Source organism: Pyrus communis, chromosome 9 (assembly GCF_041283825.1).
Source record: "Pyrus communis isolate YQ-2024b chromosome 9, ASM4128382v1, whole genome shotgun sequence".
Classification (NCBI taxonomy): domain Eukaryota; kingdom Viridiplantae; phylum Streptophyta; class Magnoliopsida; order Rosales; family Rosaceae; genus Pyrus; species Pyrus communis.
The window spans coordinates 27,785,853-27,801,558 of NC_142573.1; the positions used below are offsets into that span (position 1 = coordinate 27,785,853).

The following is a 15,706-nucleotide window of genomic DNA, read 5'->3' on the forward strand; positions in this document are numbered from 1 at the left end:
AGAGTTAGAGTGGTAATTTGATAGAATTTTAATTGACGAACAAAATTTTATTAATATGTAATTTAGGTTATAGCTCATAACAAAGAAAACTTTTCAAGTGGCCAGTATCTTGGAAAAAAAAAAAAAAAAAGAATAGAGGGATGAAGACACCCGAACTAAAACTCAAGAAAGACCTTTTAATCTAACAGTTGTAAAAAAAACAATTGACACTGAATATTTTAGCAAGACTTCAACTCTTTATAAGAACAAAACAAGTTCCGCCATGTAGACACAACGTGCACGACGAAATGATTAATTTAAAAAAAAAAATTACCAAAATTTGTCAGTACTTTGTGGTCCTTCTTTTGTTATTATTTTTGTCCTTGGCCAAAGTAGGTCGTTCTATCTGAACAAGAATTCTCTTCGGATTTTTTTGTTAAAATTTTATCATATAGAGTTAGTTTTTGTTAAATATTATTTATGTTTAATTTTAAATTTAAAATAATTTTTAATATGTATAATAAATGAATACGATTAATTGATCTTCCAGATTCTATCCGAAGAGGATCTATTCCGTTCTATATATTAAACAAGGCACTCTCCATTGACAGAACCCACATCAGAACAACACAGCTAGCTCAGACCATCCGTGAACAACTCCATACAGAAATAATGGAAGACCTGAAGCCCACGTCAGTCAACTCATCTCCTCTAACCCCCTTGGGATTTCTGGAAAGAGCAGCCACCGTTTACGGCGACTGCCCCTCCGTTGTCTACGAAGACACCACCTACACGTGGACGCAGACCCACCGTCGCTGTCTCCGCGTCGCTTCCTCCATATCATCCCTTGGCATCGACAGAGGCCACGTGGTGTCTGTCCTCTCCCCAAACGTCCCCGCCATGTACGAGCTACACTTCGCCGTGCCCATGTCCGGCGCCATCCTCAACACCATCAACATCCGCCTCGACACCCGCACCGTCTCCCTACTCCTGCGCCACAGCGAATCAAAACTAGTCTTCGTCGACTACGAATTGCAATCCCTAATCCTTGAAGCCATCTCTCTCTTCCCGCCAAACACCCCCTCCCCTAGACTCGTCCTCATCGCCAACGATTCCGGCGAGCCGTCACGCGCAGCACAACTCGACCACTTCCTCTGCACGTACGAGAACCTCGTGGAGACAGGCGACGAGGGGTTCGAGTGGGTCCCGCCGTCGAACGAGTGGGACCCGATAACGCTGAATTACACGTCGGGTACCACATCGTCTCCCAAGGGAGTAGTTCACTGCCACAGAGGCGCTTTCATCATCACCGTCGATTCCCTGATCGACTGGGGCGTACCCAAACAACCCGTGTACCTGTGGACCCTACCAATGTTCCACTCTAACGGGTGGAACTTTCCATACGGGATGGCAGCCGTCGGTGGGACGAACATCTGTGTTCGTAAGTTCGACGGCCAAATCATCTACGCCTTGATCAAACGATACCGTGTCACCCACATGTGCGGTGCGCCCGTGGTGCTGAACATGCTCACAAACGTCCGGTCCGGAACCGAGAAACTCGAGTACCCGGTACACATCCTAACCGGCGGAGCGCCGCCGCCGGCACAGGTTCTCATCCGGACCGAGTCCATGGGTTTCGTGGTGAGTCACGGGTACGGGCTGACCGAAACGGCGGGGGTGGTGGTGTCGTGCGCGTGGAAGGGGAAGTGGAATTTGTTGCCGGCGACGGAGAGAGCGAGGCTGAAGTCGAGGCAAGGAGTGAGGACGGTCGGAATGACCCGAGTCGACGTGGTTGACCCGGACTCGGGACTCAGCGTAAAACACGACGGAATGTCAATCGGCGAGATCGTTCTGAGAGGCGGGTGCGTGATGCTCGGGTATCTGAAGGACCCATCGGGAACGGCCAAGTGCATGAAAGACGGGTGGTTTTATACTGGTGACGTGGGGGTAATTCATCCCGATGGCTATTTGGAAATCAAGGACAGATCCAAGGACGTTATTATAAGCGGGGGCGAGAACCTGAGCAGCGTGGAGGTGGAGTCAGTGCTGTATGCGAACCCGGCTGTCGACGAGGCGGCGGTTGTGGCGAGGCCTGACGAGTTTTGGGGGGAGACGCCGTGCGCGTTTGTGAGCTTGAAGAGTGATGTGACGGCGAAGCCGACCGAGAATGAGATCATGGAGTATTGCAGGAAGAAGCTGCCGAAATACATGGTGCCAAAAACGGTGGTGTTTAAGGACGAGCTTCCCAAGACTTCGACCGGGAAGATTCAGAAGTTTGTGCTCAGACAGATGGCTAAGGGTTTGGGTTCGTCGAGGCTGAGTCGGATGTAATTTTAAATATCAATCAAATAATTAAATAATGATTGCATTGTCAAATTTCAGCCCATTTATGATGTTCATGTATGTGATTTTTCTGGGCAGTGGTGATGATCAATGTTTGCTCGCGACACTGCGTAGTGGAAGTGGCATTTCATTATGAATGTATACGTTTCATTGGACAGTGCCTTTTTAAGCATATTTCAAAAATTATTCGAGTGGAATTTATGTAGAAAATGGGAATAATTTGAACGGCTAGTAATGCGTAGTGGAAGTGGCATTTCATTGTGAATGTATACGTTTCATTGGACAGTGCCTTTTTAACCATATTTCAAAAATTATTCGAGTGGAATTTATGTAGAAAATGGGAATAATTTGAATGGCTAGTAATGTTGTTGCTTTCTATTACCCGTAAGGAAGTGTATTTAATTGGAATTTTGATGAATTTTAATTTTTTTAATAAATCTAGTGTATTTAATCAGGATTTTAAGTGATTCACTAAAATTCAATATGTATTCAATCAAGATTTTAAGATAGTTTATTAAAATCATTAGAAATCCAGATATATTTAATTAGAATTTAATTTTAAAAAATTTGAAAATGTTAAAGAATTAGAAGGAATTGGAGAGATCTTGTAATTTATTTTAAGCATCCACAAATTTCACATTTTTTCATGAGATTTCGAGAAAATTCAATCAACATTTTACATAAAATCTCTACAAATCAATTAAACTCTATAAAAATCTATAAATTTGTAAATCCATTTAAATATCTTAAATTCTAAATTGAATATAGTTTTACAAATTTTATATTATTATGAAATCACATCAGAGAACACGGACAAGGCACTGACTTGAATGCGGTTCAAAATCATACTAAACAGGGCAGAAGCGAAACTACATAGGGCCACTCCTCCTCTTGCCGGAAATATCGCTCAGGAGCGAGTAGTCGCCCCTCTGGTTTCGTCCGAAAATCTGGAACGGTTCTGCTGCTGCGCAGCCGGCACTGCGCGCGGCGGTGTTTTGATAATTAACCGTATCAGACGCCAAACGGCGTGGTTTTGGTTGATTAAAAACCCAAAAAAAAAATATCATTAGGGGAACCACGCGTCCCCCAATCCTCCCACCCAGCTCGCACACACGGCCACCGACGAAGAGAGCAGAAGAAGACAGAGGAGACAACACTTTTGCCATTAGGCCCCTTCCGTCACATACAACCTTCACTTTCCAGCTTTCAAGCCAACAACATCAAAGTTCCAAGCCAAGCCTATAACAAGGTAAGTACCTAATTTTCAAATTTAAATCTCTAAACTTAATTGATAATTTAATATGAAATTTTGTGATGTTAATAAGGAATTATAGCGTTATATGCTTATTGATTATTGATATGAATTATATGCGTAGAGTTAAAAATAATTTCAAAAATCATTTTGTTGACACGTGAATTATTTCTTAAGAAAGACAAAACAGTCCTTATTAAATGAACCGGAGCAACCTCATTCACCACGCGCAGCTAAGGTAGAGTAGACAGAGATCAACGACGGCTTAAGTAATCCTTATCAGAGAAAACATCTTTCAAGTAAGTAATCTTAATCTCATTTATTTAGAATATTTACATAATTACTTTAAGATATTTATTTACACAACTATCTTTGAATATTCTCATCCAACATCAACCCAAGGCCTGGCCACCCTTAAACCCTAGAAGGCCGACCCATTTCCTCCATTTCTCCTATAAATACACACTTTATCTCCAAAATCCAATAAGCTTTAGCTACCCCTAAAGAGGTTCTTTGCTTCCCACAAACACTCGAACACATTCTTCTTAAAATTCTAACTTTGACATTGAAGATTCTTCAGCCAAAGCCTCTCTATTCATCGTGGGCGCGTGAGACTTTTGCCCTTAATCTTAGAGCAACTCCAGCGTTGCAAAGGCCCCTTAGAGTAACTCACTATTGAATCCACTCAATGAACAGTACCTGTCTTTAATGAACAATAATTGTCTTTTGCATCCCCACCTCTAAACTGAATAGCCATGCAATAAGCAATAAAATATTAGTATTTTTTCCTCACCCAATCCATCAGGCATCCCTATCACATTTTCCCTTTTTACCCTCATTTGACTGGTTCTTCCTCTCTCTCTCTCTCTTCTTTCTATCTCTCTCTTCCTTTTTCCTTTCTTTCTCTCCCTCTTTTCCAGCTCACTTTCGTGAACTCTTTTCCTCCTTCCCCTTCAAACCTTCAACAAATCAAGCTCAAAAATAATATTTTTGGAATCCTTAGAACTCAAGGAACCCAACCATGGCATTGCATGCGGCATCGGTGCATGGTGCGAGGTCTTACCATTGAAGCCGAGAGCTTGAGCTCTCAATCTCGAACCCAGGTGATGTTTCTATCACTATCTTTTGTTCTTGAGCTTTAAATCTTGTTGTGTTGCAATTCTTGTGGTTTAATTTGAGGGCTTAATTCCCTACATGCATCCCATTCTTTTTCCAGATTTCAACAAAGGAAAACAGATGAATTCGAGCCGGGCCACCCTGACGTCAGCCACACATCACACAACCCTTAGGCTCTCAGGCCACCAATTCGAGCTGGGCCTCTCGCTCGGGCCCCCCTCAGCCCCACACGCCCGCATGGGTTGGAGCTTGCAGCTAGGGCTATTGGGATGGGGAAGTCACCAGTCCATCGAGCTAATGTTCTCGGTGGAGTTGCTCTTAGGTGTTATTATTTTGCAGGTGCAGATTCGTCAATCAAATGAAGACGAAAATTTGCATCCACAAATTGGTACTTTTATTGAGAGCTCTGATCCGAAAACTCGAAGAAAACTCTCGTTTTCAATTTCTTTCGTTCATAGATCCACGACTATGATGGCAGAAAATTCAAAAACTACAACCAATGGGACCCTATACGTTGAAGGACATGGACTAACCGATGGAGATCGTGACGTGGCTCTACGCCATTGCTCATTGAGGCTTGCCATGGTAAAGACTGCACATTTACCACCATAAGGTACCATGGTTATACTAGCAGCGGTAACCGCCGCTGTAGTTGCCCAAGGGGCAACCTCCGCTCAATGCAAAGAAATCCTAGTGCAGGAGGCCCACGACGCAAGCAGCCAGCATGCAATGTAAATGTTATGTTTAAAGGCTTCTTGCCCTCGACAACAGCCTTTAGCGTCTGCCACCTTTACTTGGATGTGAGCTGCCCACACCGAGGCAGCCCAAGCCACGCCAACCGAGGTGGCCCAACGCCCATGCGCCTAACCTGCTCCCACAACCCTTTAAAAGGTTCAGCATGGTCTAAAATCAGTTCAACCACCCTAGATCTATATCCCAAGGCCAACGATTGAACCAATGGTATTTTCACCCTACTTTACTATAGATTTGATTCATGATGGGTCAAGCTTTGCACCTGGACTCCCTTACACTTCCACAACTCAAGCAGACGTCTACCGTCCCGACTTTTCCACTCTAAATGGCAAATAACACCTATCCCGACAAGTCCCGCAAGCTGACAAACGCCCTCGTGCAGCAGACTACCTTAGTAAGTCAGTTCTTGCAGCGTACCGAGATACATTGTACCCCGAATAAGGTGTCTAGAAGTAGGATAAGGGTAGACGATGACATTTCTCTCAACCGACGTCCTAACAAACAACCCTTCGACCAACCACAAACCGAGCGTTATGGCAGTGTACACTTCCACCTCGGCCTCCGAGATAGCTTAGACTCTCGTCTTAGCGAGCGGAGGATCGTGCACTCTCAGTTAGGCCACTGGACGAGTAAACATTTACGGTTGGGGCCACACTCCAATAATCGACATGGGCAACCTTCCAGGCAAAGTATTCATACACGGCTAGGCCCGCAATGATAATTTTCCACCTCACATCAGAGTAGGCAGCTTGGCAGACAGGGAGAAGCAGTCACACAATCCGACTCAAGTTCAACCAGCAGCCTACGAGTAATCTGCTAGCCTGCCATGAATGTACTACATGCACAGCAGCCACGACATAGATAAGCCAAGCATAAGGAAGAATATCCGAGACTAGCAGGTCATGATTGGGGCAATCGGAAGCCCTGATGTCTCGATAGAGGAAAATTCAAGAAGAAGTAGAGAAGCTCCTGACTGAGCGATTGCACGGATTCCAGCACATCGAGACCACAGACAAAGCCCTTCACAAGGATGTGGCACACATGGGTAAATCACCTCTCACGGACAAGGTCGAGCAGACAGAACCTCCACGTAAGTTCAATACGCCGTATTTCACCTATTCAAGGGAGATGGAGACTCGAAAAGGCACTTGAAGCACTATCGCAGCATGATGATCCTTTACAGTGCCAACGCGCCTTAATGTGCAAGATATTCGCCACTACTTTGCAGGACGAGGCACATGATTAGTTTCATACCCTGCCTCTATAGTCCATCCGGAGTTTTGATGAGTTTTCCGTAGTTTTCACTAAAGAGTACTCATCCTACCACTCGATCAAGGAGAAGTCTGATCATCTCTTCAACATCAAGAAGAATCCAAATGAGTCACTCCGGGACTATGTCAAGAGATTCGTCAATCAAAGGAATGTGGAAATTTGCATCCACAATATGATTATTAATGAATGAAATTGTTGATTATTGATGAATGAAATTGTTAATTACTGAATAATTGAATTGTTGATTGTTGAATAATTTATATAGTTATTGATATGATTAATTGAATAGTTGGTTTACTTAGTTGTTAGTCATACTAGACTCTACTCTAGGATTACTGAGTCTAAGACTTTTATTCCCATTATATAGTTACGTAATGAAATGATATAATAAGAAACAATGCTTAAATCCTCCTTCAAATATTTCGAGTAGTCCTCCTTCGTATATTCCCAAGCTGAGTCTATGACTTTTATTCCCATTATTTATCTCAACTGCGGGTGTGTTTTATCCAATGGATGATCATTCTAAACATTCCCCCAAACATGGTCTGTACGTGAGTGACGCCGATTTTTTTTTACTTAATTTCTTTATTTTCTTATTTGTGTCATCTTACTAAGCTATCCGTAATATATTTGGCTATTTTTTGTTGAATTTTTTTCTTAGAGAAGGGTATTTTAGGTATTTCAGAATGTTTTACCAAATGTAGGTGCTCACTTTACATATAGAGAATCTAAAAGATACAGATAAAAACCGTCGGCCCTTTACATCATTTTTTGTAAATATCACAGTAGATTAAGTCTGTGGGTAAGAGTAGTTAAGTTCATCGACGTTATTCTAAACAACACAATGGCGTTGAAGGCGATTATAGGGAATTTTCTACTTGGAAACATGTTTTTACAGAGATAAATTTTCTAATTGACAACCATTGACACGGCCCAACCCCGATATTCCCCGAATACCAGGATAGGCACGTGCTGGCCGACACCCGAAGGTGACGAAAGCCATTTATTGAGTGCAAATGCTGAAAACAAATGATAAATAAGGCTTATAAATATAAAAGAATAATGAATATGCAAATAAGGACCGTGTTCAGAGCACACCACTAATCTAGAACACTAAAAGAAAATAATATAAAATTGAATGAGACAAAGGAGTGGGTCCTACACCACGAGGACTCGAAGATGCCGATGCAGAAGTGCCTGGACGTCGAGATTGTATGCCTCGATTCTAAGTCCTGAAGGGGGCGCAAAACAAACATGAGTGGACCAAGTTGACATATATATATATATATATATATATATATAAATATAATAAAACAGTTATCAACATACTAACCCCCAGGTTTTATGAAAACACATATATATAATGATAAACATAGGTTTTCTGAAACCTAGCATGTCGTGCAATGTCTCAAATCATAATTCGCATAAATAATAAACACTAGTGAATGTCCGATATAACACTTCAGGCCCCATCTCTGAGCAGACAGTCAGAGGAAAATACACTTCAGGCCCCTTGCCGGCTCCCCGTCTCTGAGCAGACAGTTAGAGGAAAACACACTTCAGGCCCTATGCCAACACCAAACCGTCGCCCGGGACGGACCGGATCTATCCCTACGTCCCGTAGCGGAAAGGACCACTAGGTAAGTACAAAATCAGTGAACATACATATATTGAAAATCAACTTCATAGTATAAAGTCATCCATCATCTATACTATAAAGAAGTGTTCTAAACATGTTATAAATATCATATCGTCATCCATCAGATATTCTATAAGAACATGGGTTATAGGAAAAATAGTAATAATTCAAACTAGCCTCAGTAAGCATGTTATCTCGTAAAACGTTCATAAATCATAATCATCAAATCATGCTTTCATGTATGCATTTCTACTATCAAAACATGTATTTTCAGAAGGGGTCCACTCACAGTATTTTGCCTTCGAAAAGCCATGCCATCTAGCGAAGAAGGAAACGCCGCAGATAAACACCCCTAAGCACATAAAGGGTACACTTAGTCAAACTATACTCAAATGATTGCATTTGGGAAAACGGACATCGGAAACAAGTTCAGGACGTCGAAATTAGCCTAGGAGGGGTCCTGCACGAAAACCCAAAAAGTCAACGCTCAAAGTCAACGTTGACCGTTGACCGGGTCAACGGTCAACGGGTCAAGGGTCACGGGTCACGGGTCACGGGTTTTGGGCTTTAGGGTTTTGGGTTAGGGTAATTGGGTTTAGGTGTTAGGTGGGTTGGGTTTGGGTTAGAAGGAAAGTGGGTTTGGGTTTGAAACCTCATGGCCCAATGGCCCAATTAAAAGGGTAATGGGTTTGGGCTTGCAACCAGGGCCCTAAGGCCTTTGGGTTTGGTGGTCGCCGGATTCCAAGGAGGGGGGAAGGCCGGTTTTCAGCCGGAGAATTCCCATGCTCCGTTGGAGCTCAAAACTCAACCAAAACATGTCATTCAATATACCAAATTGAAGCTCCAAAGGTAAGGAATCGAAATATACCCTTGGTTCCCGTCATCATGCTCGGAGTTGGCCAGAAAACAGCCTGGAAGCCACGGGTGTATGCCGGAAACTGGGTAAGATTCAAATGAGTATAACTTCTTCAATCCTCAATGAAATTAGGTGAAACAAAACGGAAAGTTGTAGTACTCAGCGAGACGAAGAGATTGATACCTCGCACGCCGGCCAACTCACCGTGGTTGGGCCAGAAATTGCCTCGAAAGTCACTGAGGTCGCCGGAAACTGGGTAAGATTCAAATGAGTATAACTTCTTCAATACTCAATGAAATTGGGTGAAACAAAAAGGAAAGTTGTAGTACTCAGCGAGACGAAGAGATTGATACCTCACACGCCGGCCAACTCGCCTTGGTTTGGCCGGAAATTGCCTCGAAAGGGGCGGTGCTCGCCGGAAAATTGGGAAATGTCTCCGATGTGGTTTCTTCATGGTTTGACGTCCAAAAGACAACCACGGGGTTAGAAAAGAGTTATAGGTGTGGGCATGGGTGTGTGTGTGTGTGTGTGTGTGTGTGTGTTCTTGTCGGAGGAAAGAGCACCGAGAGGAGGGGGAAAGAGAGAGCACAGAGGAAGAAAGAGAGAAGAGAGAAGAGAAGACTTTTCAGAAAAAAAAAAATAAAAGAAAAGGAAAGGGAAAGAACCGGGGAACAAAAACAGGGGGTGGGCCCCTTGGGCTCACCAATTAAGACTCAAAAACAATTTTTAAAAGGAATGTATCCCCCAAACATAGTGAAAATACAAAAATACCCATTTTCTTACGTAAATTCTGGGACGGGTTGTTACAATCTACCCCACTTAAAAGAATTTCGTCCCGAAATTTAAAATCACAACTTAAAACGAAATACTCGAAAATAGGAAAAAGAATATATGTATAAAGAGAATTCAAGTCAGAGTGGGTGCATCAAAGAGAATATGCCACACCGTCGCAAGCGGTTGCCAAATCCTCTATCATGCCTCCAAGCTCTTACTTTCTTCCCCATCAGTGTAAAAGTAGAAACATACTTTAATAAGATATAAAGTCGAAAACATATATAGACGTAAGTTCAAAAATAAGTACGCAAAATACTATAGCGTCAAAATAGATATGTACTAACATATAGGTCAAAAATTCGTGCTAAACTTAAAACTGAAAACGAGAATACCTCCCCCAAAACATTTTAACGACAAAAACAAATAATTAAAGAAAAGGAAGTTAAAATACTTACACTGAAAATCAAAACTGAAACTCAAAACTGAAAAATAAGAGTGGGTCTCGCCTAAGCATACGAAACGTCACGTACTCCAAGAAAAGATGCGTCTCTAGGTTAAGTCCTAACAATAGCAAATCCGTACCAACTGCTGAAGACGAATCTTCCTGCCCACTTGCTTAACGAACCCAACGAATAAGTTTTCAATACCACAGTCGGCCGCCCGTGATATCGATCACACATTTGTTGTCTTGATAAGCAAGCAGTAATATGCTGAGGGTGCACAATTTCACGCATCGTAAATTCAATCTTTCGAATACTAGTTCACAATACTCCTCAGCTAACCAGTATTCCTTGTAGAACTCTCGTACCATGTCGCAAAAATGGCGTACTCAAACCGAACAAAACAGAAACTGTCGTCATAAAACTCTATCTAGTATCAAGCATCAAGCATACTAACCTCCTCAATTCTTCCAAAAGTGACCAACTACACCAGTGTTTTGCCAACAAAGAACCCATTTGAAAACTGTACCTTGGGATTCAAAGGAAGTGGCTACCATGTTAATAGTAGACCCAAAAGCTCCAGCCAAGCAAGCAGAAAACGAAAAGTCACCTTTCCCAACAAGCAGTATCTCTTGGGAATCATTGTAGTGCTCAAACCACCTCTCCAATTTTGCTTAGTTGCAGATTTCTAGTAAAACAAGGTCAATGTTGATGGAAAGAAGGACTCTCAAGTGATCGACCAAAAAAAATAAATGAGAGTACACACCTTTCGAGAGAAGTGTAAAGATTTTTCGATTCTCGCCTCGACCGCGCTGGGGTGCCAACCCAGAGTGCACTAAATAGATCTACTAGAAGTGTTTCAATAACCACGTACTCACAACAAAAGAGTCTTGAAGTGAAACAGTGAAAAGATGAGTTGAGACGGCACATAAAATTGGAAAAGAACCGATGTGATGCCTATGAATTATAGTAAGATGGTGATACAATCCGCTGACCTTCTGTACTCAGACCTTCATCCAACTCTTACTAAAAGATCGCACAAACATCACGCTCACGTGCTCACAAACCGAAGGATCTTAGTGCCAAGTAATGGAAAGCTGCGTTGAGGCGAACACATCACATCATCGAAAAGGTCTACCAAAGTGCGATATGATGGTTATGAATTGTAGTAAGATAATGAGTGGTGACCATTCAATTCAGCGTGAAGATAATGATGCAATCTACTACTCACCTGCACCATAATCTTCACCAGCCTCTTACCACAAGACGACTCCAACCTCACACCCACGTGGAACTCTTTCTGGTAAGTAGGGTAAGCTTGTGAAAAGATTATGCTCCCAACATTTCTGTCTGAAAAGATAAGAATTGGGCGCATACTTCCGCCGAATTGATCGATCGTGAATTCTTCACTGATTGAGCGAGAAACCATGTAGATAAGGCTAAAAGAACACTCAAGAATTTGAGGATCAAAACAAGTTTATTAAAACTAGAGTACAAGATATCTGGATGAGTGAGAAATCATGCCAAGAACAAACGAGCGAAAGAAGGTAAAGATGCAAAAATAGAAATCACTGTTTATGATTATTTGGTTAATCAACACGGTAAGGTTGACTGGTTCCTTAGCCAAAAAGGAAATAGGTATAAGCTCAAGAATGGTTAAGAACTGTTAATAAGATTTGACGAGGCCAAAGACATTTCGAAATTCACAATACGTTGTAAGCTGTTTCAAAGTTGAAAAATTAAACGTAGAACCTCTGAACCAACAGAATGACGAAGAAGAAAGATACAAAGCAGTCTGTGTAAGCATGCAGTGACACGATTGGCTAACTCAAAGTGATGCTCTTGAGCAAACCAAAGCTCAATGAGTCCAGAGAAGTTCAAAGTAAAGCTCGATCTTCGTATAATGATGACTATAGAAGTCTCAAGCCATTACATTGAAAAGTTACAAAGCTGGACAATTAGTGGATAAGAGCATTGGTCAATTAGGCTACACGCAAGAGGCTAAGTTCACTTCTACTGAAAAGTATGTGGACAAGGTGCTAGGATTTACCGCCTAGTGCCAAACCCAGTGAAGTTCAAGAAGTCTGTTTATCCAAACATGTATGGATCTTCATCAACCAAAACCAACTACAACAAGAAAAAGAATCGCAACTCCTTTTGGAAAATTGGTGGGAATAGCGTCTGCTACCAAAGAGCCACTTAAGAAATTATCTAATTTGAATGAAGGCAACACCCGAAGAATTTGGTGTAGAGCTAACGGTCAAAGGTTAAAGAACTTGACTTCGTTGTTAAGGTAAGCAAGAAGGTTACTGATAGAACAATCATTGAAGATTCATTCTACTGATTCACACGAGTTTCTTCAGTGGTAATGAGCCTGAGAACATTGATTTGCTCTCGTCAACTACCACTTACTAATCGTCGTCACCACTAGCGCTTACTTGCTTTCTCAAACACGCACTTCGAATATTTCAAGTAGTTGCCACTGCAATATGACTCTGCCCGCCATTCCTAGGGTACGCATGTCGCAGAATGATGCCATCGTTTCAGGGTTCTAGTTGATCTCAACCAACTCGTACCGTCAAGATTTTTCTGTTTCCCAAGATTTCGATGTAGAGCCGACTCTGCCCGCAATTCCTAGGGAACGCATGTCGCAGAGTGGCATCGCCATTTCGTATCTACAGCTGGTCTCAACCAGACTTCCTCAAACTAAGATTTCTAGAACACGTCGCTTCCAAGTAACACTAACTGTGCTCGCCATTCCCTGAGAATGCACGTCGTAAAGTACAAAACTGCTTCATATCTTCCAAATTCAACTCACTTAGGGTTTTTCCGTTTCCCAACGCTCCTAGGTAAATCCAATTATGTCCGAAATTCCCAGGGAATGCACGATGTAGAGTATCGATCCGATGTTGAAAGTTATTCAACAATCCACTTCATCACCACTGAGGCACAATCCCGACACGAATTCTTGTATTTCAACCAGAAGGTGACAATTCAAACAGAGAAAGATTCGAACAACTACGCCGAAATACACTAAATCCGGAAGTCATGACATCCAAATGATGTCATAACAGACATACTACTACAATAGCAGAAGGTCCTAAGTATGCTCTGAACAAAACCACGCTCTGATACCAATCTGACACGGCCCGACCCCGATATTCCCCGAATACCAGGATAAGCACGTGCTGGCCGACACCCGAAGGTGACGAAAGCCATTTATTGAGTGCAAATGCTGAAAACAAATGATAAATAAGGCTTATAAATATAAAAGAATAATGAATATGCAAATAAGGACCGTGTTCAGAGCACACCACTAATCTAGAACACTAAAAGAAAATAATATAAAATTAAATGAGACAAAGGAGTGGGTCCTACACCACGAGGACTCGAAGATGCCGATGCGGAAGTGCGTGGACGTCGGGATTGTATGCCTCGATTCTAAGTCCTGAAGGGGGCGCAAAACAAACATGAGTGGACCAAGTTGACATATATATATATATATATAATAAAACAGTTATCAACATACTAACCCCTAGGTTTTATGAAAACACATATATATAATGATAAACATAGGTTTTCCGAAACCTAGCATGTCGTGCAATGTCTCAAATCATAATTCGCATAAATAATAAACACTAGTGAATGTCCGATATAACACTTCAGGCCCCATCTCTGAGCAGACAGTCAGAGGAAAATACACTTCAGGCCCCTTGTCGGCTCCCCGTCTCTGAGCAGACAGTCAGAGGAAAACACACTCCAGGCCCTATGCCAACACCAAACCGTCGCCCGGGACAGACCGGATCTATCCCTACGTCCCGTAGCGGAAAGGACCACTAAGTAAGTACAAAATCAATGAACATACATATATTGAAAATCAACTTCATAGTATAAAGTCATCCATCATCTATACTATAAAGAAGTGTTCTAAACATGTTCTAAATATCATATCGTCATCCATCAGATATTCTATAAGAACATGGGTTATAGGAAAAATAGTAATAATTCAAACTAACCTCAGTAAGCATGTTATCTCGTAAAACGTTCATAAATCATAATCATCAAATCATGCTTTCATGTATGCATTTCTACTATCAAAACATGTATTTTCAGAAGGGGTCCACTCACAGTACTTTGCCTTCGAAAAGCCACGCCATCTAGCGAAGAAGGAAACGCTGCAGATAAACACCCCTAAGCACATAAAGGGTACACTTAGTCAAACTCTACTCAAATGATTGAATTTGGGAAAACAGACATCAGAAACAGGTTCAGGACGTCGAAATTAGCCTAGGAGGGGTCCCGCACGAAAACCCAAAAAGTCAACGCTCGAAGTCAACGTTGACCGTTGACCGGGTCAACGATCAACGGGTCACGGGTCAACGGGTCACGGGTTTTGGGCTTTAGGGTTTTGGGTTAGGGTAATTGGGTTTAGGTGTTAGGTGGGTTGGGTTTGGGTTAGAAGGAAAGTGGGTTTGGGTTTGAAACCTCATGGGCCAATGGCCCAATTAAAAGGGTAATGGGTTTGGGCTTGCAACCAGGGCCCTAAGGCCTTTGGGTTTGGTGGTCGCCGGATTCCAAGGAGGGGGGAAGGCCGGTTTTCGGCCGGAGAATTCCCAAGCTCCGTTGGAGCTTAAAACTCAACCAAAACATGTCATTCAATATACCAAATTGAAGCCCCAAAGGTAAGGAATCGAAATATACCCTTGGTTCCCGTCATCGTGGTCGGAGTTGGCCGGAAAACAGCCTGGAAGCCACGGGTGTCCGCCGGAAACTGGGTAAGATTCAAATGAGTATAACTTCTTCAATACTCAATGAAATTAGGTGAAACAAAAAGGAAAGTTGTAGTACTCAGCGAGACGAAGAGATTGATACCTCGCACACCGGCCAAATCGCCGTGGTTTGGCCAGAAATTGCCTCGAAAGTCACTGAGGTTGCCGGAAACTGGGTAAGATTCAAATGAGTATAACTTCTTCAATACTCAATGAAATTGGGTGAAACAAAAAGGAAAGTTGTAGTACTCAGCGAGACGAAGAGATTAATACCTCACACGCCGGCCAAATCGCCGTGGTTTGGCCGGAAATTTCCTCGAAAGGGGCGGTGCTCGCCGGAAAACTGGGAAATGTCTCCGATGTGGTTTCTTCATGGTTTGACGTCCAAAAGACAACCACGGGGTTAGAAAAGAGCTATAGGTGTGGGCATGGGTGTGTGTGTGTGTGTGTGTGTGTGTGTGTGTGTGTGTGTGTTCTTGTCGGAGGAAAGAGCACCGAGAGGAGGGGGGAAAG

At 42.5% G+C, this 15,706-nt stretch overlaps 1 protein-coding gene and 1 long non-coding RNA gene across 2 annotated transcripts; one reads left to right on the forward strand and one right to left on the reverse strand.

Moving 5' to 3' along the window:
* The first annotated feature begins 490 nt into the window (after positions 1 to 490).
* LOC137739515 (2-methylpropanoate--CoA ligase CCL4) lies at positions 491 to 2,505 on the forward strand. The gene has a single exon (XM_068479109.2). The coding sequence runs from the start codon at positions 652 to 654 to the stop codon at positions 2,308 to 2,310; it is 1,659 nt and encodes a 552-aa protein (XP_068335210.2). The 5' UTR covers positions 491 to 651; the 3' UTR covers positions 2,311 to 2,505.
* An 11,168-nt stretch (positions 2,506 to 13,673) lies between these two features.
* Positions 13,674 to 15,706, reverse strand: LOC137709811 (uncharacterized). Its single transcript, XR_015966385.1, has 5 exons — positions 15,467 to 15,706; positions 15,297 to 15,365; positions 15,126 to 15,195; positions 14,553 to 14,615; positions 13,674 to 13,872 (listed from the first exon to the last, which is right to left on the reverse strand). It is a non-coding gene; the product is annotated as an uncharacterized LOC137709811 (long non-coding RNA).